The 27,856-nt window shown below is 41.1% G+C and overlaps 1 protein-coding gene across 2 annotated transcripts in view; it reads left to right on the top strand.

The window, feature by feature from the left end:
- The window catches only part of tnxbb (tenascin XBb), a 62,818-nt gene that overhangs the window by 24,552 nt on the left and 10,410 nt on the right, over positions 1–27,856 (top strand). Inside the window, exons 6-9 of one of the 2 annotated variants that reach the window (XM_075449826.1) lie at positions 3,869–3,984; positions 22,248–22,401; positions 23,245–23,514; positions 24,140–27,034. In XM_075449826.1, the coding sequence (XP_075305941.1) occupies positions 3,869–3,984; positions 22,248–22,401; positions 23,245–23,514; positions 24,140–27,034 (3,435 nt within the window). The remainder of the gene's footprint in view (positions 1–3,868; positions 3,985–22,247; positions 22,402–23,244; positions 23,515–24,139; positions 27,035–27,856) is intronic. The other variant, XM_075449827.1, reaches the window with a different exon arrangement.

Genomic DNA, 27,856 nt, shown 5'->3' on the forward strand with positions numbered 1-27,856 from the left:
CCCAATGGAACCCTGTCTGTAGCAGCAGGATGGACCAGCGAAAACAGCCAAAATGGATAGAAATGAGCTATTGTTGTGAAAATGGTCTCCTCATTTCTTATTCTTGATAAAGAAGCTGGAACTGGGACTCAAGGTCTTAAATAGTGAACTGTTCCTTTAACTTGTACCTCGATTTTGTTGCTGGAAAAGAGTTCACAGAAGTCTTTAAAGTAGTCAGCTGGCAACACTTATTTTTGCCCTTTTTTAATAGTTTCCTTTTCTTTATTCTATAAGTCTTTTAATGAGCAGCAGCTTAGTTTGACGGCAGTTCTGGTTCCTTTTTAACAAGGTTTGAAGATGCAAAAGATGTTAGAAAAAAACTGTGTAGGCAGCTTGGCCAAAGGATGTTTCTTTGTCTGAGCTGCGCTTGTGTGACATGCATGTTGGATTGTGGTAATTGCTTACAGGAACATTACATCATGCTCTCAGTGAGTGGTGGGTTTTCAGCACTAATTTTACGATAGACTCGGTGCAATAAAACAAACCTGTGAATTATTATCGCAGTACGCCTTCATTTTGTGCAGTTAGCAGCAGCAGTGTGGCTCCACCAGGCTGAAAGCTTTATCGTCCAATGTGTGAGTGTTTGATGCTAAATTTAATATTACTGCATGTATTATTACATCGAGAGAGTGGGCGGGGTGGGTGGGTTTTGTTTCTGAAGTTTTGTTGTTTTGTTTTTTTTCTTTTCCAAAAAAAAAAAAAAAGTAGTATTGTACACTGGATGTAAATTTTGTACAGCTGTACACTTTGAATAAATATATCTATACAATGTGTGAGTGTTGAAAAAAAGAGACAAACTTTCTGAATCAGCTCATGGGGCTTCAGATGGAGTTTTTGGTCAAACAAAAACCTTATTTTGTTAATGAGGCTTCTTTTTGCTACGTGCTGCCTGGGTGTGGGTAAATATTGGGTTTAAGGAGATATGCATCATCAAGTAGGATTCTTTTGAAGTAATTTGGTGCCTCCAGCTCTGGGGGTGGATTGCTCCAATGAGAATAAAAGCCAAGCCCACATGTTTGCAGACATTGGTGCATCCTCATAAAGAATCTTGACCATACATTATCATTCACTAAAAACCTTCATCCATACAGAAATCTAACCAGAACAAAACAAGTTATACAGTGACAAGTAACTGCATATGTACAGGAATCAACTTTATTGTCAAAGCCGCCCCACACAGACACACACACCAGTGATGTCGTTGCCTGGTTCAGAGTTGGACTACATAGCACTGATTAGTATTCCATTCGTTCTTAAACATAGAAGAAGAACAACTGTTCATTTCAACAAGTGCTCCCATGAAACACTCATAGAAGTCCTTTGTTCATCTAATTCATAAATAAGACCCAAACAGCAACCTGTTACCCGGTTGGGTTTAGTAAAAACGTCATGATTAGCACTAAAATACATTCTGTTTACGAAGCCACAATCACCCATATGGACACCATTTTGCCCTGGTTACATGTAAACACAACACATTACGAGGAAACTTTGTCATTTCCTGGTTGGGTTTAACCAGTAACTTCACTATAAAATCAACCAGGTTAGGGTTAAGAAAAAACAAGAGAAAATAAGATTGTATTCATCCCCATGGGTGGAAAATGAGCTGAATGAATCCTGAGGTGGAAAAATATGATAAGAAAGTCTGACCTATTATTAACTTTATGAAAATACAATGACCATGCTGGCCACACACAGGCTATTCTTCAGCATCGTCATTCAGATCATACCTTCGAGTGCTGCTTGTGTCCATCCAATGAACTTGGATATTCATTATTGTTTTAGCTCTGGTTCGGTCTCTGCCATCTCTTGGTAGAAATATCTTGGTATTTCAAGTTTACTTCATCTCAAAGACTGAATGTCGCCCATTTAATTCTGAAGCCAGGCTCATGTGGCTCCTAAATCATAAATCTGGATACAACTCTTAACGACAAAACCATCCCTCATCAACTGAGCTATATCATTTTCAGCTAGCAGATTGGATTGAACAGTCTGTTTCATTGTTGTGGTGCCAGGGAGCAGATGGTTTAGGATTTGATTGAGGCCAATGCCAAACTCTGATACATACATAACTATGAATTTGGTAAGATGGATATCACAACTGGTTCAATAAAAGGAGGAAAAAAATTTAGTAAAATGACAAATCAATGCCCACTGGTCCATTTGTTCCACTGTTTTAATCACACGGGAAAGAAAACAAGATATTAAAAACTACAGTTTGTTACAAGAGAAAATTAGACCTCATTCACTGTTCAATTCAATTGTATTTTATTTATCTAGTGCTAAATTACAACAAATGTCACCTCAAAGCACTTCAAAGATACAATCCAATTCAAGCCAATTAGAATCCAATAGTAATCCAATCACAATCCAATCAAATTCAATCATTAAAATTCCAAATTATTCCAATTCGTACATACAAAGCCAATTAATCAAATCCAATCCCCCGTCCTGAGCGTGCATGAGGCGACAGTGGAAAGAAAAAACTCCCCTTTAACAAAAAAGAAACCTCTGGCAGAGCCAGAGTCAGGAAGGGCGGCCATCCGCCTTGTTGTCTTTGAAACACTGATATTCACAGATGTATGCCAATAAAGGCACAATGTATTAACCTGATCCTGACCACGTGTATGAAATATGCAACAAACAAAGCTGAATTATTCAGAAATTTGATATTTCTGCACAGGAATGAAGCAATTCCTGTGCAAATTGCTTCATTTTAGTGTGAGATTTTGGAGACTGAGAAGACTGGTGACAGATTCTTCTTCACGGACAAAAATTATCGTTAAAAAAAAAAAAAAAAATTAAAAATGTTTGATTCATGTACAAAACGCTTTAGCTTGTTTTTCATGGCTAGCTAAAGGTTACTAAATGTCACAAACTGGTTCCAGTAAGAGACTATACTACACAAGAAGGCAAATCTTTAGAGAATTTACTGGCATTTTAGTTCTGAGGTTTCTATCCCTTTAATATACCCAAATAAATGGAATAAAATTTGTTTTCGTCTCTGTTGTATTTTAGCATCCCAAACTGTTCCTCATAGCTAATTTGTCATATTGTCATTTTGGCTCACTTTGGATCTCTGCACATGCTATATTGCCTTGTGTTTGTTTCTCTTTGAAGTTTTTTGTGTCTCCTGTTATGTTTTGTTTCTGGTTCTTTGTGATGGTGTGTGTGTTTTCACTCCTTTGCTGTTATGTGTCTTTCTAGTTGTTTTGTGTCTCTCTTCATTTTCGTTTTGTTTCTCTGTTATTTCTTGTTTTACAGTTGCTTTGTATCTCTGCACCTTTGTGCCTGTTTGTTTTGTGTCTCCGTATTAATTATGACTCAATGGACTCTGATCTTGTTCTGAAAGTTCTCAGCTGAAAGTTTACGAAGCAAGATACAATAGAAATATAACCAAAAAATGTGCATCTGTTTTGCTCATAGTTTCACCATTCACCATTATTCTTGTTGGCAATAATTACCTACTGTATAATTATTGTCATGAGAGCATCTGCATGTGAAGCTTCAAATTTGCATCAACTAAGGTGATGGTGTTGTAGTGGAAAGAATGTGTTTCAGTCCTGTCCATATTTATAACCCCAACCAATTAGTTTTCATTTCCAACTCCAAACAAGTGATGTTATTGCAGGAAGTTACAAGAAGTGAAAGAAGTGTTATAGCAAGCGGGTGTTATTGTCAATGTTGTTGACTGATTGTAACCCAAAAATTGTCGTATTTGGTCATTTTGATTGCAGGACTTGTTGGTGTTTCCACAGCGAACAGGAACATTCACTGAAACACTGTATATGGACAATTGAAAGAGCTAATCTCTCCCTTTCGCTTTCAGCCATGTCAGGAGTCTCTCAGCTGAGCACTCAGGACATCACAGAGACGTCTGTCACTCTGGCTTGGACTCCACCTCCTGTCCAGTATGAGACCTACTACATCACCTTTACCAGCAAGGTAAGCCGATCTTACGTAGATTTAGTTCTTAAGTGCACTCTTTATTTCTCTCTTCAGAGAGGAACACATTTGCAGCTATGCCTTTAACCAAATACATGTTGATTGAAAGATGAGTTTGGATAGAAGGGGACAAAATCAGAAGCTTGAGTTGTGAAGAAAAATCGGTGTTGCATTCTTCTTAAGAGGGTTCACATTTTATATCTGAATAACAAAGTTTTAATGATAGTTTGTTTCGCATTTTATTACAACAGGAAAACAAATGAAAGGTTAAATTAAATTGGTAATTTTCAGCAACGACAATGAAAACATTGAACATCGTGGCTTATGATAGCCGCTGATGTATTTTGTCTTAAAATCTATAAAACAACAGATAGAAAGATGGGCGAAAAAATCTAATCCACACACAGACACTTTCCTGAAAGTAATTCAGACAGCAGATGTAGTTGTTGACAGTGAAAAGCTGATTCTCACTGAGTCCTCGCTGTGCCTTCAGTCGGGACTCTGGGGGTCAAAACTCTCTGCCAGGTCATGTTGAGAGGACGGAGAAGTCTGCGGCACAAACTACCCAAATACTGTTTTTACAGGATCCTCAGGGAGATTTAAAACGTGTCTGATGTGAAATGAGGTCTGCAGGCAGAGCCATAAAACTGCTGTGTGAAGTTTCACTGCCTGAAAAGATTACAAACACAAAAGTGTGACCTCTGATCTCAGAATAATAAGTTTTCAAATTAAAGACCTGCACATTCAGCTGGGAGAAAGATATGAAAACAGAAAATCCAACAGGAACGATTGAAAGAAAGCTCTCTCTAATAAATTTCCATATCAGATGCCGTGGACGTCTGGATGAGAGATTGTTTAAAGTGGCAGCTCTTTGTGTGGATCGTGTTGGAAAATGATTTATAAAGGAGTAAAAAAAAACACCCATGAAAGTTTCTCAAACCCTAAAAACATGATTATAAATTCAGCAAAGACGCTGCTCCAGAAATAGTTTCTTGACGTAAGATGTCCGTTGGGACTTGAAAATACCAAAGATTTACAGTGCCCTCGCTGTCCGATAGATAAACTCAGGATATATATACTGTAGTACACAACATCCTTCATAAGAAGACAGGAACTTAGATGACAGACATGTTGCTAAAATGAATCAGTACCAATGTGTGTATGAATAGATTTCATTTTCTTCAATCAATATTCTTTCATTTATTAAACCTGTTGGGAGGAAGGATGGGGCTTTTAATTAGAATTCTATTGTAAAAACATTGCTGAACCAAATAAATCTGACATAAAACCATCCTTGTGTTCATGCCAGTACATTTTCAGAAAATCTTGCCACAAATATGTAGTATTTAACATTATAGACACTGATTATCCCCATAACAGTCTACACAGCAAACATCTGAAGTCCCACTATAGATTTGAATCTATCCAAGTTTTGTAAATGTAGAACTATTTCATTGAGGTTTTTCTACAATCTGTTTGCCTCAAACAGCTTCAGAGACACTTCAAGAATCATTTCATTTCTTGTCTCCAATATCACTTTGACTCACTTTCAGTTGAGACATTCAATGTTTGTTTCTGACATTCTAATAGCGCATGCTTGTAATAATCTGGCAATGATGTTCAATATTAGCATGAAATATTGCACCCAAAGTCTTTAAGGCAGATACTTGATTGAAATATCTGTCAGCAAAAATCTTAAAAGTTGTCCTAAGTGTTGAGTGAGTGATGTTAGGATTTTGGCTCTTTGTGGGGAAACACACCTCAGCTAAAGGACATGCAGAGAGAAACGGAACAGTTTGTCATTTTCTTGACAGATGCTTGAAAAAAAGGACCTGTGAAATTGAGTCACAGCCTCAGAGTAGATTTTTTTAGCACCATAAACAATCAATTACAGCAGGATTTCATGGCACTTTCATGTTCTCTCGACTAAAACGGAAACACTCTCCTCATGAGCTTTGAATCAGATGCAACTCTATTTTGGAAATCTTAAAGTGAGCAGAGATGTGTCAGATAACTTGACATATTTCTTTTGTCATTTTTAGGGTCTTTTTACAACACCTCCTTCTTTTATCTGACAAACTCAGAGCCCAGAGCCACTTAAAAACTCAAACGAAACAGAAAACCATGACGGCAAGAATTACATGTTTTGTTTGTATATTTTTTGTATTTTCTGATTTATGATTAAACTTATTTCTGAAGTAGAAATTTTAGAGTGCTGATAAGGTTTTTTTGCTGCAATGCACAGAGAGAAAAAGACAAAAGCTAGAACTGTTAAATACATAAACTCGCATAAGTAAAACTGTGGATTCAGTGCAGATTTTGCTGGATGTTTTTAATGATCAGAGCAACTACAGGTCTTTTTTCTTCTTTTACTGCTGTTGCTTTACAAATGAATCAGGTCACGCCAAGAAAAGACTTGTAATCTCTGCTGTGGGATGAACTCACAAGTCAAAATGGCAGTGGAAGGCGCAAACACCTCATCTTCTCCTGTAAAACATGTGTTGCATCTCCTCAGTGATTCTTCTCAAACCAGATTTCAAGACTTTCGTTTGCTTCCCTCGCGGGGACCTAAAAGGATACAGCAGGCAGAGAGCTTGTGTTGTTAGAGACTGTATTAGCAACACACACACAAATTCAAAGCATCTGCTACTCTGGTTGCAATGGACAAACATAAACACCAACATAGCAACAAAGTCTCTGGAAGAGGAACCAGCTCAGTGTGTCGGAGAAGTTAACTAACGAGACAAACCTCATTTTGCTCCTCTTTTCTAAGTTGTGGGTTGCTGTTGCATGCGGTGGGGGAGCACCCGGAAAATTGTCAATTTAGTGTCCTTCTGCAGCAATTATTACAAGAAATTGTGAATTTGATGACGCAAAACGAAATCTGTAACATAAACTCCTTTCCACGGATGTGTGTGTTCACATGCGACCAGGCTATTATCCATTTATTCCTATGGGAACTCCTGCAATCTTACACACCCCTTTTCAACCAAAGGGGCCTCAGAACTGGTTCAGGGCTGGTGCTAGAACCAGTTCCAAGTTGTTTCTAGTTAAAGGAATAGTTCGCCTCTTTTGACATGAAGCTGTATGACATCCATTACTAGCAATATCATATATGAACATTGACTTACCCCCTGCTGCGTCCTGTGAGCCGAGTTCCAGCTGAGTTTTGGCGTTGACTAAGGTAGTCCGGCTAGTTGGCTGGGGCCACAAAAATAAAGCGTCTTGCTTCTCAAAACAATATGCGTTCAAAAGAGTAATACATTTGCATCACAAAATCGTTCAACAGAAAAAGCTTGGCACTATTTTCTCTCCCTTCATATCACTGCGTGCTGCCACCTGCCGACAGCCGCACCTGTTACGGTGTTTACTGCTCGGTCTGCACTTCGGTCTGCACGGTCTACACAGCACGCAGTGATACGAGATAGATAGGTAGAGAGTGGTGTGGTGGTTAGCACCGTCGCCTTGCAGCAAAAGGGTTCCAATTTCAACTCCCGACTGGGCCTTTCTGTGTGGAGTTTGCATGTTCTCCCTGTGTATGCGTGGGTTCTCTCCGGGTACTCTGGCTTCCTCCCACTGTCCAAAAATCATGCATGTTAGGTTAATTGGTGTCTCTAAAGATTGTCCTTAGGAGTGAGTGTGAGCGTGTGTGTGGTCATTTGTCTATGTGTGGCCCTGTGATGGACTGGCAGCCTGTCCAGGGTGTACCTTGCCCATTGACCGCTGGGATACGCTCCAGCGCCCCTGCGGCCCGACCAACGGATTCAGCGGGTATAGAAAATGGATGGATGGATGTTTTGAGTAGCAAAACGCTTTATTTTTGTGGCCCCAGCCAACTAGCCGGACTACCTTCGCCAACGCCAAAACGAGGCTGGAACTCGGCTCACAGGACGCAGCAGGGGGTAAAAAAATGGTCATAAATGATATTGCTAATATGGGATGTCATACAGCTTCATGTCAAAAGAGGTGAACTATCCCTTTAAGGCTTTGGTTCTCCACAGCCAGTGAGCCAAAATAAAGCCACATCATTATTGTGTCTTTAAATGTCTCCTCAATACATGTTTGACATGTTTTTTTGTAGAGGACCACAGTGCAGGGCAACGGTTTATCTTCACAAAAAAAAACTGCGGATCAGTCTTTTGTTTTCCCTGCAAACTCATGTCTTAAAGTCATCATCAAGAGTGGATGTTTGTGAATGCTCTTCTGCAATGACAACTGGGGTTTCCAAGCACTAAGTGATATTTACGAATCGTGATGCAAATGGGATTCATGTATTCTGTGTCAATATGGCTTTTGATTAAAAGGAAAGAAAGTCAGCTTGAAACAGCAGCCCCTTTCACACTGCTACCTTAGCGGGTCCAAATTGCACCTTCGAACCGCGTCAAGTAATGTGAACGCTTGGTGTGTTAAGGCGCTAGCATGGTTGCCGCGTCTGTCACGGCGGTGTCGCACCGTGACGTCACAATGACATTTTAGGCATGGCGCTTCCCTTGAACAGACGGCGCAGCGCGTTGTCGTGCACCAGACGATTTTTGTAACTTGGCGGCGCCACCAACGAAAAACCGGATGGACCGATGTGAGACCGGCTCAGTCAGGAGGTGCGTTTGTACAGGCAGCTGTACGAAACTGCAGTGAAACAGCACAGGGAGCACGTAAACTCCCGAAACTCGTGCACAGAGATTGGCAGAACTTTGGTGAAAGAGGGAGAGTTCTGTAAGAATGTGTGGAAGAAGCTACGGGACAGATACGTGAAGGCAAAGAAGAGGGCAGAGACTCTGTTGATGCCGGGGGCTTCAAACCTTCACCTTCACTGAATTAAAAACTTAAAAGGATCCGAATACTGCAGCAGTATCATTAATTACAGTGTTCCTGCTCTTGACAGCGGCATTGTTTTCTTCTCCACTTTCGTGGTTGTAGAGTAGAGGTAACCGTCACGTAGCAGCGCCACCTCTGTGACGGAAAAAATTGCAACTACTGGCGCAACGACTTGCGCCACTATACATGGCGGCCACGAAATCGTGACGTCATCAACACCGCTCGCGCTAGCAGACGCGGCAACCATGCTAGAGCCTTTAGGTGACCCGTGTCGCCTGAAGCCGAGTTCAGGGGGCGTTGCCTAGTGGCAGAGCGTCACACGGAACACATAAAATGCTGGGCATGTACAATGACGTAGGCACAAGCAATGCGTCGGAGGTAGGGTTAAATACAGCGTGGCTTCCTCCCCAGATGGCGTGGCATATGTCAAAATATGGCCAGTCCAATCGCCCTCTGCCACTCCTGCCGTTGTGGTCATTAACCGCATGGAACTTTTTCCTCATGGCCTTTAGTTTGTTGGTTACCTGCGCGTCTTGCTGCGTGGGAAACCGCGCTCTCCCATCTTTCTCGCCAGCCCTTCCAGCAGAGGTCCATCTTTCACCGTCCCCAACATGTGGCGGTAAATAACGTCCTCTGCTCGGAGGCTGAGGAGCTTGCGGACCTCCTTGTCTCCCCAGTTGGCCATCTTCAAAAATGTCTCGAACTTGATGTAAAACAGAGTGAAACTTGTCCTCACCTGTCGCTGTTGTTCTGAATCAGCTGTCCATTCTGTCTTTTAAACTCCTCACGCCACGCCCACGTCCGACCCGCGTCAATTGCTTTCACATCAAACTCGGCTCGGCAAAAAGACTAGGGTCCGACGCGGGTCGAAAGGCGAGTCGAGTTGACGCGGCAGCTCGGGTCGTCAGTGTGAACGCAACAGCGGGCACGCTAAATTCGCGTATTAAACGCGGGTTATTCCTGTGTGAAAGGGGCTAGTGATAGTGAATGCCACTCTATAAGCCACATTAGGCTACGTTCACAAACCTGTTTGGCAAAGCAGAATTTTAAAGTGCCAGAAAATGAGAGGAACACTGAGCTCATGACCTTCTGCTGCCGCTCATTCTTATCGTCCATGTTGCAACGGCCGCTTTTCACCTCCTGAATTTACTTTGAGTAAATAGAAAAAGTTTTGATTTTGCTGGGGATTCTGGGGAGAGACCATAACGTGTGCCAGGAAGATAAACAAATGACTGAACAGATTAACGAACAGCGAACCCAACAATTATATCACTGACATTTGAACACATCTATGTGTAAACTTTTACGGCTGTAGTTAGCCAGCTGGAGCTAAAATATGGGAAACTGTGCAATGTTACTGTGGATACTGCAGAGTTCATACATAGTGGTCCTTTATCCCATCTCTCAAAACTGACAACTTACCGAGTACACTGAAAAAAACAACTTACAAATATACTTACAAATACCCTTTGTAAGTATTTGCACTCAAATGATTTAAGTAATATTTAATGCTGCAATATCAAGTAACACTCACTTGCCAGTATCAAGTAAATTTTACTTACCATAAAACATATTAGTTTAACAGTTTTTAAGATATTAAGTAACATTTACTTAATTACATCTAAGTTTTAAGTTATATTTATTTAAACAAATAAGAAACTCTACTTGTTTTTCATAGGCGGGATCATTTTACTCAAAATTTTAAGTAAATTTTATATATGTGCAGTATTTGCTGTTATGAAGTAACTTAGTAGATTTTAACGATACACTTTCAAAGTAAAGTTTATGTAGTATTTCTAGGTTTATGTACATACAACTGTTAAACATTTGAATTATATGAGGAAACCGAAGTAAAACTTACTCTTCCCCCATAATTCATGTATTACGTTAATAAAATGTTTAATTTTACTTAAGAAGCTCTAGTTCTTACTGAATCTTAAAAATACAAGGTAGAAATTATGACACTAATAGAGTTTACTTCACCAAAAAGTCACTTTTTTCAGTGTACAAACTCCTGAAAACAACTCCGCCTTTATTGTGACAATGGATCCGTGGACAGATGCAGGGGAGGTCTTTTCCGAGCTTATCCAACCATCTGACAACCTTTTTTCTAAGCCAAATAAGGAAGATCTTTCGTAGTTTTCCTAATGCGTCACATTATTAAACACTGCAAGCATCTGTGTGTGATATTGTTTTGCATAAAAACAAGAATCTGCTTTAAAGTCCATATTGAACACCAATGGATCATTGAGTTTTCAACCATTAAACTCTGGACGATACTTGGTAAGCTTTACTTCACTTGTTAAATATGACAGTCTTGCCACAAACATGTGAGGTCAGTCTGCAGCTGAGGACATTAAAGAAGTGGCAAATTACGAAATGTGTTGGAACCTTTTAGTCGTGGGTAGGAGAGGGACTGACACGGAGAAGGCAGCCGAACAACCAAAACACTTTTTGACCTCACTTTCAAAATAATTTAAATTCAAAACTGTTGCTGAGAAAAGAAGAAAGCTGTATGCTGCTTTAAATTACTGTGCACACTCTGGACAATTTACTGCCTCATTGCACGTGTCCTGGATTTCTCTTGAACATGTTTTCCCACATAAAAAACAGTTACTATGATCACCTCATACTGTTTTGTTTTTTTTCAACAAAACAAGCCAGCGATCTCCCTAAAGTGACATCATCGAGACATTATGATACTGTAATGGCTCTAAGAGATGCTTGGAAGGGACTAAAAACACCAGGAATAATCCACAACTGTAGAGAGACAGAGACAAAAGACAAGGTGGATGGATGGATGAATGAATGGACAGAGAGAGTCAGATATGGATAAAGGTTAGTCCACATTGTGTTCGTCTTCATGAACCCAAGGAGATAAGTTATCTTGACTGGAGTCCATGTTAAACATGGACAGAAAGGAAGCAGAAAATAGACAAAGACAAATTTTTAAATATATTCACATGTGAAAAAAAGCACATAGTTCAACATTTTAGAAAATAAAGGCATGTAGCTTTTTCCTGTTTTCAGCTTGGGTTTGTTTACCTTATTATTTGGGTTGTTTTGACGAAACAGCCTGTTCAAGAACTTTTGAAAATGCCTTCAGTTCTCTGAAATACAACATTGTAACAGTAGGTGTATGATTTCATCAAAAACTCAAAAGGACACGTACTGATTATCTATTTGTTGTTGGTGAGCATGCAGGAAGTGACCCGATGATTCATCTGTTTGAGAAATGTTTCCGATCATCATTTGGTAACCATGGTAACGGAAGCGCAAGTCTTCAGAGCCTGCTAATTGTGTGTCTCTTTACATTGCCAGGAGCAAGGAAGACATTAGAAACATTTATTTAATAATATTTCAGGGATGCAGCACTGCATAAAACGGCTCAACCAATGATTTTGTGTTTCTACAAACTTGGTCTCTTTGTAAGTGAGTGTGAATATGAGCCAAACCAGAACTGCAGCTGATGAAAACTCCTTGTTAGAAGAATATTTGTTATGATAAAAAGTCTGTTTGGGTGCATGAGAAGGCTCATAATCGATACTGATTTTCTTCTGAGAGGGTTTCTGTTTAGCTTTCTTTTTTTCGACAGTTGATCAGTGGTTTTGGCTTGAATCAAAAAAGACAAACAAAAAAAAATCTCCTAATAAACACATATACGGAGTAGCATGGCCTCAGACTTGGAGGTGCTGACTCAACTGCTCTGTAATTTGAAATGTCTAATGGTAGATTTAGATAAACCACGAGACCACTAATCATGGCCCATCTTCTGCTGTTAGTCAAAGTTGGTTTCTCTTGTTTATGATGAGGGAACTCTGTTTATGCTCATTTCACTTTCAGATTTTAAAATGTCGGATTCCCTGTATTCTTTGCTTCCGTGTATACTAATAGTAATTGTGTTCTTCACTGCCTTTGTCAGCACCAACCTTTGTGGGTCCTTTGTTGTTTTCTTCTTATAACATGTGGACCGGTAGAGTAGCCCGAGACCGGAATAGGATCAAATCTTCTTTTTTATTTTCCCACTTGGTGTTGTAGGCTTGTACAGGAAGGTTATCTTGTAAAGAAGTATTTCCCTTTAACTGTGCTGCGACTGTTGTTGCCTGGTTACCTTTTGTTTTACCAGAAATGGTCAAACGTAGTGGAGAAAGTAAGACATTGAGAAAGGTTCGGGAGAAAGTAGACTGACCAGACCAGAAGAATATGATCCGTGCTACCAAATACAAAATGTACTGATTAACAAGCAGGTGTTTTGTTTTGGGCTACGAACTACAGTAAATTCATTTTAGTACTTCCAAAAACGTTCATGCTGTGTGTTCATGTTATGGATGTACACAATAGGTTTCATGAGAAGAATAATCAAGTTTTGCTGTAATCTAAATCTCAATAACACAGGTTTTTTTTGATGACATAGTGAACATGTTCAGCATTTTATCATGAAATGGATTGAGACCTGATTGTTGGGGCTATCCCTACAGTGTGTGCGCTAAAAACACGATCCCAAAGCATAAAAAAGACACCCTGGGAGCAAGAAGGAACACATTATGGTCCATCCATCCATCCATCATCTTCCGCTGGTCCGGGAATCGGGTCGCGGGGGCAGCAGCTTGAGCAGAGAAACCCAGACGTCCCTGTCCCCGGCCACTTCCTCCAGCTCTTCTGGGGGGACCCCGAGGCGTTCCCAGGCCAGCCGAGAAACATAGTCTCTCCAACGTGTCCTGGGTCTTTCCCGGGGCCTCTTCCCAGTGGGACGGGCCCGGAACACCTCACCGGGGAGGCGTCCAGGAGGCATTCTCACCAGATGCCCGAGCCACCTCATCTGACTCAACATAGATTGACCGGTAAATCGAGAGCTTCGCCTTCTGGCTCAGCTCCTTCTTCACCACGACGGGCCGGTGCAGAGCCCACATCACTGCAGACGCCGCACCGATCCGTCTGTCAATCTCCTGTTCCCTTCGTCCCTCACTCGTGAACAAGACCCCGAGATACTTGAACTCCTCCACTTGGGGAAGGATCTCATTCCCGACCCGGAGAGGGCATTCCACCCTTTTCCGGCTGAGGACCATGGTCTCAGATTTGGAGGCGCTGATTCTCATCCCAGCCGCTTCACACTCGGCTGCGAACCGCTCCAGTGAGAGCTGAAGGTCACGGCCCGATGACGCCAACAGAACCACATTGTCCGCAAAAAGCAGAGACCCGATTCTGAGGTCGCCAAACCGGACCCCCTCAACGCCCTGGCTGCGCCTAGAAATTCTGTCGATAAAAATTATGAACCGAATCGGTGACAAAGGGCAGCCCTGACGGAGTCCAACCTTCACAGGAAACATGTCCGACTTACTGCCGGCGATGCGGACCAAACTCTGACACCGGTCATACAGAGACCGAACAGCCCATATCAAGGAGTCCGGCACTCCATACTCCCGGAGCACCCCCCACAAGAGTCCCCAAGGGACACGGTCGAACGCCTTCTCCAAGTCCACAAAACACATGTAGACCGGTTGGGCGAACTCCCATGCTCCCTCCAGGATCCTGCGGAGGGTATAGAGCTGGTCCACTGTTCCACGGCCAGGACGAAAACCACACTGCACCTCCTGAATCCGAGATTCGACTATCCGGCGGATAGTCATACATTATGGTGTCTAAGTAAAACTATGCATGACATCATCATGAAAAATTCCCATCTCAGTCTTGGATCAGTCCATTATGAGCCTGTCCGTAAGGGCATCGGATCAGAGAAAGCTCAGATATGTAATTTCACAAAGATCAAACTTTAGTGTTTTGCTGTGTGGTTTGGATGACTTTTTGCTGCAGTCCAACTGTGAGAATCCTGCTTTAAATTTGAGACTTTGGACAGTTATTGGTCTCAAAGGATCTAAATTAGCCTCCAGTGAAAATCTCTTTTTACTTCCACAATGTTTTTAAACCGATGACCACAGAATTCCCTGTGTTTCTATCACAGCTTCTAAATTTAGTCCAAAATTACAACAGATGGTTATAGAGCAAACAAGCAGGACAGAACCTGGAGATGAAGTTCAGAAAGAGTACAAACACGACAGCAGTGAATGAAGTGAACACTTTGGGGTCCAGAGAAAAAGATGCAGATGTGGGATGCTTGTTGTTATGGAAACAACTAAACACTTTCGAAAACACGGCAACTGCCAGAGGGATGACATCACTGCTGAGCCCACATCTGTGACACAAAAAGACAGATGGACAGACAGAGAAAGAGAAACAGACAGCATTCATAAGGGCGTGTTTACAAGACCAACAGATAAACAACAGGCAAACAAAAACAGCCAACATCAGAACAGATTGTCCGCAGGGTGAAAGAGATCAGTCTCAGTCCGGAGATGCCGCACTGGCTGATAAAAAATATGGATTTTATCTACAAGTAAAATGATGAGTGCTTGCTGTTGGTTTCCAGGTTACAGCAGCAACCTGTTTTTTCTCTTTTTCAACTCATCAAAACAATATGTTAACAGCAACAGTGACGCATCAGGCTTAAGGCTCTGTTACTGTAGACATCCCAGCATTTTTGCTGTTGAAACAAAGACAGTAAAGGTGTGACCTTCGTGTCACTCATACTGACGTCCTACAGATGTCTCAGGTCAGTGTGTGTGTGTTTATGCTAACTGTCGACTTTTGGCCAAAATCTGAAGCAAGAATGATAGCTCTGGGGAAACCTAAGAGACTCCGCAGCTGTCCTTATCAATACAGCACCATTTGAGTTTCATCAAACTGTCAAGGCATACTCGTTTTGTTGGAGAGAACTGTCACGTACATGAAATATTCAGTCACATATGAATTTAACTGTTGTCTGCTTTCATTAAATTGCACCGGCAAGAAAGAAGAGCCACTTATCCGACAAAACACCAAACAACTCCTCTTACCCAACTTTTCACGACATTTAAAATGCAGTAATCCAAACTAAACAACAGGCTTCCCAGGAGAGATCAAATTAAATCATTTCACAAAAGCTATTAATGTGCAAGAGTTGAATTAAAGTAGTTTTGTTTGGCGATTAGACTCCGATGTGTCGTCTTAGTCGATCGGAGACATGAACGAGGAAAGATGTTGGATAGGAGCCTGCGTAGTCTAGACGTCGTGGTGGATGAGCAGAAACAGGTGGAGGCAGATACTATAGATGAGGCTCCTCCATCAGGAAAAGGTGGAGATGGGGAAGAGGCAGGCTGGGAGAATATCAACCTGAAGTGGAAATGACAGGCGAGAAGATGGTTTTAAAAACAGGGATTAGACTGATTGGCTTGAATGAAATATGGGCAAGAAGACCACTGGACCAGAGTCATGATGACAGAATTAGGAGGAGATGAGTATGACAGTGTAGGAAAATGAACGTGGCTGAGTATAGCAGGATTAAAAGTCCAAACTCCAGACAATGAGAGCCGCTGTGAGGGAACCCGTCTTTTTTTTTTAACTTTATTACTTGAACTTTTAGGAAGTGCCATTCACAATTTTAACATAGAGAGAAATTTCACAACTTTTTCTGCTCCCTAGAAGAGAAACAGTTATAGTTATCTGACATTTGAACCGCTTTTAGCTGCTGGCTAAAATTTCCTCTCGCACATACTGTATGTGGGTCATCTTCTCTCTGGGTGTAGCCACCAACTTCTCTCTGCACAATTTTCTCTGACAGCATTCTCAGATTGTCCCTGTGAGCCTATCATCAGTGACAGCTGTATTTCTGCTTCTTTCCTGCTTCACTTTTGCAGGCATCATGAGGCTATTAACGATGAACTCATTTTCACTTGTCATTCTTTCATTTCCTCTGTGGCAGCAAAAGGCATTGACAAAACCTTCCGAAACATGTTTAGGGTCAGCTGACAGAATCTTTTCTCTTCAGAGTTGTAAAGATCTCTTAGTATTGTTTTTTTTTCTATAAATTTGGCTTAAGGGAAATATAAAACATACAAATACTAAGCCAGCATGAAATGGGTTCAGAACAACAGTGAACCTCAATAAGATGTTATTTTTACAGAAACAGCAACAGCATGCGGGAAAAATCTGTCAACATTAACATAATGACGTGTTGGGTTATACAGATGTTTTCTTATGTTTGCAGTTAAATGACATCTGTTTACATTTTATGTAACAGTATCATTTATATGGACATGGACAAAAAGATTTGCCCAACATGACCTCTTTAGTGGCATGAAGTGAGTTTATGTCATTGGTGAATCAGCCACTAGTACAACCAGCATTGTTGCCTAGTGATGATTGCATGCTGGTTTTCTGCTTTTCTTCGGCAAATTTAGAACTAAATTGTAGGCTTAATTTTGAGTTTTATGTGGCTGAACCATATGAAGCTAAATTCAGTCAGAACGAAACGGATCGGTGGTCACGGCAGTTCAAAGAGGTCATTCACTTTGTACCAGTGGCCATTTGTGGTACTGCAATGAGGAGGAAAAAAAGGCGTTTTCAGATTAAGATCAGATCAAGATCAGATTTTATATGTCATGCATACACACAAAATTTGTCCCCCGCTTTTAACCCATCCAGGTTGGCACCTGTTGACACACACATGCACATGCACAGGGTCACACACTCGTAGAGACAGATGCCAACCTGGAGCGGTGGGCAGCCATTTGCAGCGCCTGGGGAGCATGGAGGTACGGTGCTTGCTCAAAGGCACCTCGGCCGTGACAAGGTGGACTGACACCCCTCCAGCTGTCAGTTCCACCAATGTTCTTGAGTGGCGAGAGTGGGAATCAAACCTGCCAACCTTTCAGTTATTGGACGACCGACTCTAACCACTGTGCCACGGCCGCCCGTTTTGGCCATATAGCTTCATTATATAGTAATATTAGTGGGAATATTCTAACAAAAACAAATACAAAGCAGCTGGTCTGTTTTTACTATACCGTGAATGTTTCTTTTATGGATGTTCATTATTGTAAATCTTCCCTAAAACCTTAAAGACTTTGTCTGTTGACATCATCACAATATAAAATCTTGGCAGGATGAGTTGTGGAGCATTAATGAACATCTGCAACATGGAGGCAAAACTGGAAAGCTAGTCTCTTATTGGCTCATCTGTGAGGTTAACAACTTCAATTCAAGTATGTGGACAACATACTTGAGTTCAACATATTTTTTTTTTACTAATTATTATTACCTCTGTGGTTCACATAGCCTCCTAATTCTTTAAGAAAGCTGGAACACAGCCTTTAACAACCAATAGGAACACATCCACCACAGATAATAAGATTTTAAAAGTCCATCTTTATTTTAGTATTCGTAGTAGGTGCTTCTCAACAGCCCACTCTCACCAGAAATTGTAAAATATGAACAATTCTTTACACTTATAATATGTCATAGTTTCACAATCCAGGCTTCAAAATTTTGAGCTGACCAGTTTTTTCATACACTTTTTAAGTCTATAAACCTAACCATGTATATTAATTCTAACCATAACCATGTACATTTAACTCCTCCTGTAACGAATAGTGAGTGTGAGCAACGTAGATAATTGAAACACACACAACAGAGAAACAATCACTCTCTTCAAAGGTTAGAGACTTAGCTGACCCCAACTTTCACACTAACAAGGTTTGTTTTCCCACGAGTTATCAGTAGCAATAATCAATATCATCAAGTCATGAACACTGACGTCTGTAAACATCATCTGAGATTGATGGGAACTATCTCACAATAGAGAAAAATGGAGGCAAAACATAGGTATTGTGAACTTTTTAAGCCTTTCTTTGAAATATGAAAGAGCTACCTATTTTTCCATGGACCAACATACATGTTTTATAATCTGTAATGAGACTGCGTTGTTGTTAAAGTCAAGAAAGGATCGTTAACGGCCGCCGTTTTTAGAATGCAGCGTCATCAAATCTTGCCAAGGAACTGTTCCAATCTCAAGAGTACTTCAATGGACTTAATCCTTCATTCTTTGAAATGTCATGGATGTATTCACAATACACCCACAATCCTTTGCGTGTGTCTGAGACAGACAGGAGATCAATGTTGGCGCAGCATGTTATTAACTAACTTTGCTTTCACCGTGTCTGTTGTTACCATGTAGTCCTTCGCACTGTTCCATCAAAAACACAGACAGTCAGGTCAGTGCTGTTTTGTGTGTATGATTAATAGTGGTAAATGGACTGTACTTATATAGCCTCAAAACCACTCAAAACGTTTACCAATTCTCACACACTCACACACACACATACAGCATTTCTTAGTCTGTAGAGTGTTTGAGGCTTTTTTTTCTCTGCCTCACACATTAACAGTTACTGGTTCAGCGTCTTGCCCAAGGGCACTTTCAGGTAAGCTGGACTTCATGCCTAAGTTTGTCCATGTCAGACTATTCCAATAAGAGTTTTTAGAATATAAGCATGAACTTCTTCCTTGCGTAAGGAGGACATGACATGACGACCCATCCTTCCAAGACAGCATCCTTGACAATGAGAAACACTCACCATGTGAACATCCTGCTCAACCGTGGGTTGTAGTTGGAGGATATTCCATTGGCTAATGTGTGAGGTACATTTTACGATTGTCACAAGGGAGTGTTTTAGACCCAAGAAGCTGGCTGCTGGCTGGAGATAAAAAAAACAAACAGGTTTATTGACAAAAATATGAGTTCTGGGATGAAACCAATAAATGTTATTGAGTTATTGGTGGGAATGGTGATCCAGGAAGCAGTTTACTGCAACGAGGTTGACGAGTGGGCAGACAGCTAGGTTTTCCAGATGAACAGGGATCCAAACCCAGGGTCCAAGTTCTCGGGTAGGTAATTCCAGGAAGAGCTCCTCCGATTAGGTGAGTGCAGGTGTTACTTCACTGTTGGTAGGTATTTTCCAGACGCTGGCTGTGAAAGGTTCCAAGGTTTACGGCAACGGCTTTCCAAGAAGAGATTCTCAAGAGAGACTATGGAAACTAGGTTAGCTCAGGACAAGACATGAGATGAGATACAGGAAACGTCATACTTAGATGGCACTGAATGAGTCACAACGATCTGGCACTGAGTGGAGGTGTGACTGGGGTAGATATGCTGCCAGGCTCATGAGCTTGATGAGAAACAGCTGTGTCAGAAGAACCTGCAGGAACAGAGCAGCAGCCACATCCACAGCCACACTACATTGACACTCACACTCAGCACTCAACAGAGGGATACAATACAAACACATACATGAAGAAAAGGTGAAAATGACACAAGAGGGAAACAGACCTGAATCCAGAGACTCATGACAGATACATTTCTGTAATTCTACATCAAGGGCTGTACTAAAATGATGTTATGCTGAAATATTTGTAGTTTTACTGATTCAGTTAAAAAAAAACACACCTTTACACATGTGATTATGTGTTTGTGTGTGTGGTTGAATGGAACCAAACACAAAGAAAGCCTGGTTTTCGAGACTTCAGATGTTCTTCGTAGGAGGAAAATCATCATAAACATGCAGACTCAGAGTCACTCTGTGGCCCAGTCAGCCCTCCTCATCCCCCTAATCGCTGGCTTTGAACACCACAGAGCCTCTGCTTGTTTTAAAATGTGTTGTGAATTTACTGGAAGCCTCAGTTTTAATGATGTCACCCTCATTCGTATGGTAATGAATGGAGGCGTTTTGACATGAGGACACTGATCCAGGCAACCACCATAGTGACCAACATGGCAACCAGCTGTGCTCTGCTTAATTTGAAAAAATGGTATCCATTTATTAGAAAGCCCTGCACTTTAACAAGCTACAGCTTTTGATTCATGGAAAGTTTAACAATTGCAAATGCATACAACTAATAATATGAATTTGGTGGTTTTTTTAAATCAGCCAGCCGCATGAATAGATTTGGACTTGAATTATGGAAATCAGCAACAGTTGTGAACAGATCCCATCTCTTTTCTCATCAGCAGATGTTTCATTGATGTCACCCATTGGTTTTTGAAGGGGTAGTTGAAAGCCTGAAATTAGCTATTATTCATTTTCCACCTCAGGCCAAAAGGGTGGAGCTGAGGTCACCCAAGAAGTAGTAATCAGGAGGTTACAGCCTCAACCTATGGGATGCCACAATATAGTAAACCGACCAAGACTCAGATTTGATTGGCTCATTTAACAGATTTTTTTTAAATTGATAAACTTTCTCACCAACAATTGATAAATTTAACTCATGCAGTTGTAGAATATCATTCTCCATCTTTAGTCTTTCTCAGTCATGACTTAACTTCCTTAATAGTGGGTAAACACCTCATGAAATTCTAATAATAAAGTGTATTTATAGTGCACCTGAAGCCAAAATAGTGGCCAATTATATCAAGTAATAAATTATACAAATTTCAGCCAAGAGACTCCAAGAACTTTGGTTCTCTTGTGGACAAGAACTGTGGCCTCCATGAAAATTTAAAGAGTTATACTACTCATATGTTAGTGGTTTCACTGTAAAACAAAACACTGAGGCAGGAATGTAAAATCAGACATAAACGGCTCCAAAACCTGTGTCATAGTGCAGTTTTAAGACTTTCAGTGATGTTAATTATTTTGTTCCATCCTGTTAAGATTTCTGAACCCCCAAAAAAAGGAAAAAAAAAAGTGGAACAATGGCACTAGTGTGTTTCTGCCCACCCACATGTGGATGCCCTGCAGACAATGCCGTGTTTCCATTCTGATCAGGCTCCTCATGATGATCATATTGGGATTATTTTTGTTGTTGTTAATGGGAATGTATTTGTTTGCAAAGCTGGTTGAACTCAAATCAACAAACAGAAACATTAGTGGGATTAATAATCAGTCAATGTCGGAGTGGGAGAAAACTATTCGTATTTTAACATCAATCAGAAGGGTTGCTACTCTCTCCCTGAGAAAACCTAGAGGAAAGATTGAATAACAAATCACACACTAAAAGAGCAGTTGTTCAGGTATTCAGCAGCTATTGTAAAAGAGTTTTTATAGATTTTCACAGCAGAACTTAACAAAGTAATCAGGAATGATTCATGTTTTGTCTTTAGGCCCACTGTGGGATTTTTTTGCTTCTACATTAAAATTCCACAATTAATTAATTGATAACCTGTTAGTATGATATTATTACAAACATGATATTATTCTCATAACTAAACATTTTCATCGGTATAAATCACAAGTATTTTCACTTTACATGACTAATTTACAATTGGACATTGCTAAAAAATTAGAAACTACGCTATTTTTATTGTCTGAGATTAAAAAAAATGATTGCAACTTGCAGATGCATAGAGTTAATATCTTAAGGAACAAAGGGAGAGAAAGACACAGTGGGCCTCCAGATGCATAGTCCAAATGAACTATATCTGTGGCCTGAGCTGTGTTGTACCACCATAAGTCTGTGTTAACAATGATGGGTATTTAGAAACAGGTTTCACAGATGCACTTACACCTCAACCATAGTTGCTTATGCAAGAATCTCTGTAGCATTTAACTGACTATGTTTTGTCCTCTGTTTCAACCATACAGAAAGATAGCGACCAGCAGATATCTGTGCAGGTGGAGGGCAGCCTGACCACCTTCACCCAGACGGGCCTGGCAGCTGGTCAGGAGTACAGCGTCAGCATCATCGGAGAGATCAACGGCGGGAGGGGAGCTGAGAGCTCCGCTGAATTTATGACCCGTGAGATTTTGCCTTTGTTTGTCTGTTTATTGAAGATTACAATCTCTTGTAATACTGGCTTTTTCCTCTTGGGTAATTTGAGCCAATTCTTCAATAACTGAAAATATTTTAATACCAAAAACAGTAGGAACTGAACAAAAACATAAGAATTACACTGATACTGAATCTAAGTTTCCTTTTTTATACTTTATATACAGTTCATGTTTTTATCTGATCCACTTTGAAAGTGAAATGTCACTGATAAAGTGTAATTTCAGACTTTTGCTGCTACCATACTGTAGAGGTGTAGTGGATGTAAGTGTTTCCGTTTCATTGCATGTTTTGTAATTTGCTAAACAGAGGTTTTAGGGTCAGTGTCATGTTAGAAACTGAAATAGAAATAGAATAGAATAGAAAAATACTTTATTCATCCCCCAATGGGGGAAATTCAAAACGATTGAAATATTTTCCAACTGTATAAAATTAGAGTGTGAAGTGTGGTGGTTAGAAAAAGGAGTATCTGACCAACACATTGGCACATGTGAGCGTCTCAAATTGCAAAACTGGCAGCCAGAGTTTAAACATCCCCCTTGCTGCCCTTCTTGTGAAAGATGTAATCTGTGGCAGCTGCGGGGAAGCTGCCTGGCAGTGAAGAGGAAGGTTGAAGCCGCAGGAGTGAAACTGTGACTTTAACTGAACCATGGCTGCAGGGTTAATTGAAAAAGTGCGAATGGATATTGGTGGATCTACTTTGGTCCATAGATTCACTCCAAAAGCTACATGTTACCTGGTAGAATCAAGAAGGTCAGAATCATAAATTGTGTCTTTTGCCTTTTTCATCCTCTGTGCCCTCTTCATCTTCAGTCATCTCTGGTCCCACCAACCTCCAAGTTGTCAAGACAACCTCCACGTCAGCGGTGGTCCAATGGGAGCAGTCACAAGGGGAGATTGACAGGTACCGTTTGACCATCAGCCCCAACGACGGAGAAGGGAGGAGTCAAGAAATGAGAGTAGCAGCTGGCCAAAACTCTGCTCACATTCGGCAGTTGGAGGCGGGGCGTTTGTATGACATCTTACTGATTGCTGAGAAGGGTCGGAGCCAGAGCAAACCAGCGAACACGCAGGCAGTTCCTGGTGAGTAGTGAACCAACTAGTTTCAGGCCCCAAAAGTCACATTGGCACACAATTTTTTGTTGCTTAATGCTCAAACAGACAGATGGTTACACTGGAAAATAACAACATTTTCAGTTTCAAAGTGAGTGACACAAACAAACACAAAACACTCCAAGCCAAATGTTTCTCCCTCAAGCTGTATTCAAGGGAAGACAAATTTGGTGCTGTTAAGTAAACCTTTATGTGTCCAGACACCTCATAATTTTAAATCACATCATATAAAGCACATTTCACTGCCATTAATAAAAATTTATGAAGTAATGTACTACCCTAAGTTTCCCATCTGCTGCTGAGCTCAGTCATGATATTTCCTTCCCTGAAGTGACACAAACACTATGTCTGTCCAAGTCAAACATTAATCATATGTCGATGTTCTTTTTGCAGCATTTACATGGATACCACTGGCCTTGTTTGTTTATTTTTTGATAACTGAAAAACTATCTTAAATCTGGTTCCCATGACAGTATGAAGACAAATATAATAACTCTCTTCTTCCTTTATTAGAATTGACCTCGTCTGGATTATCAACACAGCACTTAATTACCTTAACAGTTAATCCAAATGCTTACTCCCCTCACATCTTTAGGTGAGACATTACCAGGGGTTACCACAGAGGCTTTAACCATGCAGGTCACACAAGCACCTGGACAAGATACTGGCAGCATGAACCAAGAGTTAAATCCATCAACTAAGTTGCAAGTATTTGACCAGCAGCGTAGGAGGGAGGATGGGAGCGAAGATGACTCTGTAAGAGGGAGAGGTTCTAATGGCCCTGATAAAGACTCCTCTGTCACTGTGATTGGCAGGACTAAACCTCTGGTTGGTGGAACAAGAGTTGGCAAAATGGTGGCAAGAAATGGCACCAGACTCAAAGTCTTCAGAAGACCTATCCTGTCGAGGCCAAAGGTCCCAGGCCTGCTACGTTTCAATGAGACCAGACTTTCAACAAGAGGGGAAACGTTTGTTGCAAAAAAAAGCAAACAGATACTACCAAAAAAAACTAAATCAGATACTCTCATCACTGGAGACTCTATGGGAGACCTGAGTGTAGAGGCATCAAATTCAGAGGAACCAACTGCCGCGGTTGGCTCAAATAGGCAACCAGATGTTACCTCAGAGCCAACTGAAACTGTTGAAAGCCAAGAGAAGAAATGTATGAATAAAATGAAATTGACACACTTCAGATCACCCCTAAAGGACAGAAGCAATGGGTGTAGAGGGGATGGAGCAGGACTGGAAGGGAACACATTAAGCTCAGATCCAAATATTACGCCCCCTGATGGAGAGACAGACCTTGATCATACACCCGAACCTTTACACAAGCTGATCATAGATACTTTTGACAGTTTGAATATCACAACAATTGCAGTTCACCTGTCCAAACCTTTGAACATCTCAGCAGATGCAGATATGGTGGCGACACAGATTTTAAGTGCACTGAAGCCGCTGTCCTCATTGTCATCCTCTTCATCATCCTTATCAAACTCACAAACATCATCACATCCATCAGCCTCAGATACATCATCATTGGAACCACAATCCTCACTTATTTCATCCTCACCCCCAGCATTACCATCACCTTCCTCACCACCACCATCATCACTATTGCCTCCATCATCCTCTTCCAGATCAGATGAATCTGATTCACTTGGGAGCAATGAACTGCATGCTGACAAAGGTAAAACTAGCATTGACTCTGTACCATCTGAAAACAGTGAACTATCCCCCCCTGCCGGGGGTGATGTCCCGCTTTTCCACCACACACTTCCAAAACGGGGATACATACGGCAGTCGCACCAAAAGTTTGGATTACTTCAAAACAAAACCCAGCAAAATTTTAGAGTTCCTCATCGCTCTCCTCACTTGAATCATAACCCAAGAAGAAAGACTGAGACCAGACTTCTGCCCACAGGGGAACTTGCAATTTCATCATCCTCATCTGCTTCAGATGAATCGTCCTTACTTGAAGTAAATGCACCTTTGAAGGTTACAAGTGGGGAAGAAGATAAAACAAGTACATTGGCATCCTCTGGAGAGGAAGAAAACCAAAAAAAGATGTTAACTGAAAGAGGACGAATTCCTGTTCGCCGTCCACCTCCAAAGGGAGATCACCTACGTCGCCCCTTTACAAATGTTCATAATAGAACTCGTCCAAATTTGAGGCTTTCTCTAAAATCCCCTCAACTTAAAAAAAATGGAGTAGATACTCAGAAGGGGCAGGTGTTTCCCACTGAATTGCCAATTTCCAAAGATTCCCCTCCATCTGATATTGTGCCAGAAGGAGAAGGGAATGAAGGAAGAGTTGAGACAAGTATCTCCACAACAAGCTTGTCCACTGAGTTTAATCGAACCATAAGAGGTGGTGGAGGTCCTGTCTTGCGTCGTCCAAATTTCCGTCGCCCACAGCTACATGGGGGATCTTTCCAAAACAAAACCCATACAAATATGAGATTGCCTCCACACAGAGATCCCGTGCGCAAGCCTCTCCCGAACAGAAACCAAAATGCCGGCAGCAGCTTAACTACAGGAAGTCAAAATAATCAATTGGGAAAAGATAGTACCCTTGAAAACCCTGAAACCCAATCGGAACAGCAGAATGTTCCCAGGTCTACTCCACCATTTCAAATTAATCAGCCTGGAGAAGAAGAGACTTCACAGGTAACTCAAAGTGCCCAAATAGATGGCAACAAAATGAGTGCCAGCATACAGACTTACGAGTTAGGAAAAGGAGACAATGCTCTGATTGAAATGAAAGAAACTACAGATTCTGACATCCACAAAGAGAGAGTCGATACTGGCAGACATATTGGTGCTACGGATCGAGGCAAACCATCCATTAAACCTGACTCAAGAGACTCAAGACCAGTCACTCTTCCAAAGAGACAACCAGCCAGAACTATTACAGCACAGCATCCCAGCACCCACAGTGTCAGTGGGAGCCAGAAAGGAGAGCTTCCAGCAACAAGTCATACTATAAAAAGTGGATTGGACACTGAAACTGAACAAGCAAAAGGGACTGCATCAGAGGTTTCTTCTGGGGTCACAAAAGAACCTTTAGACTATGTTGGAGTGACAAACCAGACCTCTGATGGATTCACACTGATATGGGATTCACCAGAAGGGAAGTACAAGAATTTTGTTGTGAGCAGAACGAAAAATGAGAAAGATGAAGGTCCAACGCAGATAGAAAGGAAACAAGAACAGGATCAAGATCAACACACCAAAGAGCCAAAATCAGAAACTGGAGGTACTGAAAATAATAACAGAGTACCTGAAAGCTCTGCCACTCAGGCTCCAAAGATCCAAAGCAGCACAGCAGTCAAACCAACAGCAGGTGATAAAACCTTCAAAAAAGTGCTTCCTGGCTCAGCTCGCTCTCTCCAGTTTGAGGATCTGCCGGCACAGACCGAGTACACCTTGACCCTGCTTGGAAAGGGTCCTGGCCTTCTGTCCAGACTGCACAAGCTTGTCATCAGTACAGGTACAAGACATTGCGACAGTAGAACAACATGAATTCCTACTGTGCAATGCTACAACATTCTTGTTCAGAAAACCTGTTCTTTTCTTCTCGATCTCGTCCCTCCGTCGATTTCAATCTATTCAAGGTAAAAAGGCCGTTCAGGCCTTTTATCTTTACTCCACTTCATGTTGTGCTGATTAAAGCACATCTATTGTTAACTAATCATCACTTGTCTGGAGTACAACCGGAAATATTTGTTTTCCCGTGAAACGCCTCCTGAATCTCCATTTCAAGAGCTCAAGTGCTGCTGTGCTCTTGAAAGCTGTAAGCTTGAGATTTACAGTTTCAGATTTGTTTGTCCCATTTGTTTGTCACCTAAACGTGTTTACTGACATACCTGTTTTCATTGTCTTCAGTACATGTTGATGCTGAACAATCCCATTGTGAAGTTGTTTTGTGTAAATGCTGTACTTGTGCGCTCATTCTTCAGCCTCCATGAATATGTGAAATACTCATATTCATGAATTACATCATCATAATCAATACCCTCTTACCTACGAAGACGCTGTTATTTGATGTCAAACTTCAGATGTGCATTGATACTTCTGGCCACCTCAGCCTCTTTCACTTTGCCTGTTCATTTGCCTGTGAATTACCTTTTTGTAGACTCGGGTGTAGCGTTTGACAGAGTAAATCTAGCTAATGATCCCATAGCAACCAAGGAAAGAATTCTATCTTTTTTTATTCATGCTTTGGAACTGGAGTCTATCAGAACTAGAGTGTTTTTAGACCCAGCACCTGGAAGACAACAGTGGTCTTGAACCTTGAATCTATTTTTTTAAA

This window comes from Odontesthes bonariensis, chromosome 18 (assembly GCF_027942865.1).
Source record: "Odontesthes bonariensis isolate fOdoBon6 chromosome 18, fOdoBon6.hap1, whole genome shotgun sequence".
In the NCBI taxonomy this organism is placed as follows: domain Eukaryota; kingdom Metazoa; phylum Chordata; class Actinopteri; order Atheriniformes; family Atherinopsidae; genus Odontesthes; species Odontesthes bonariensis.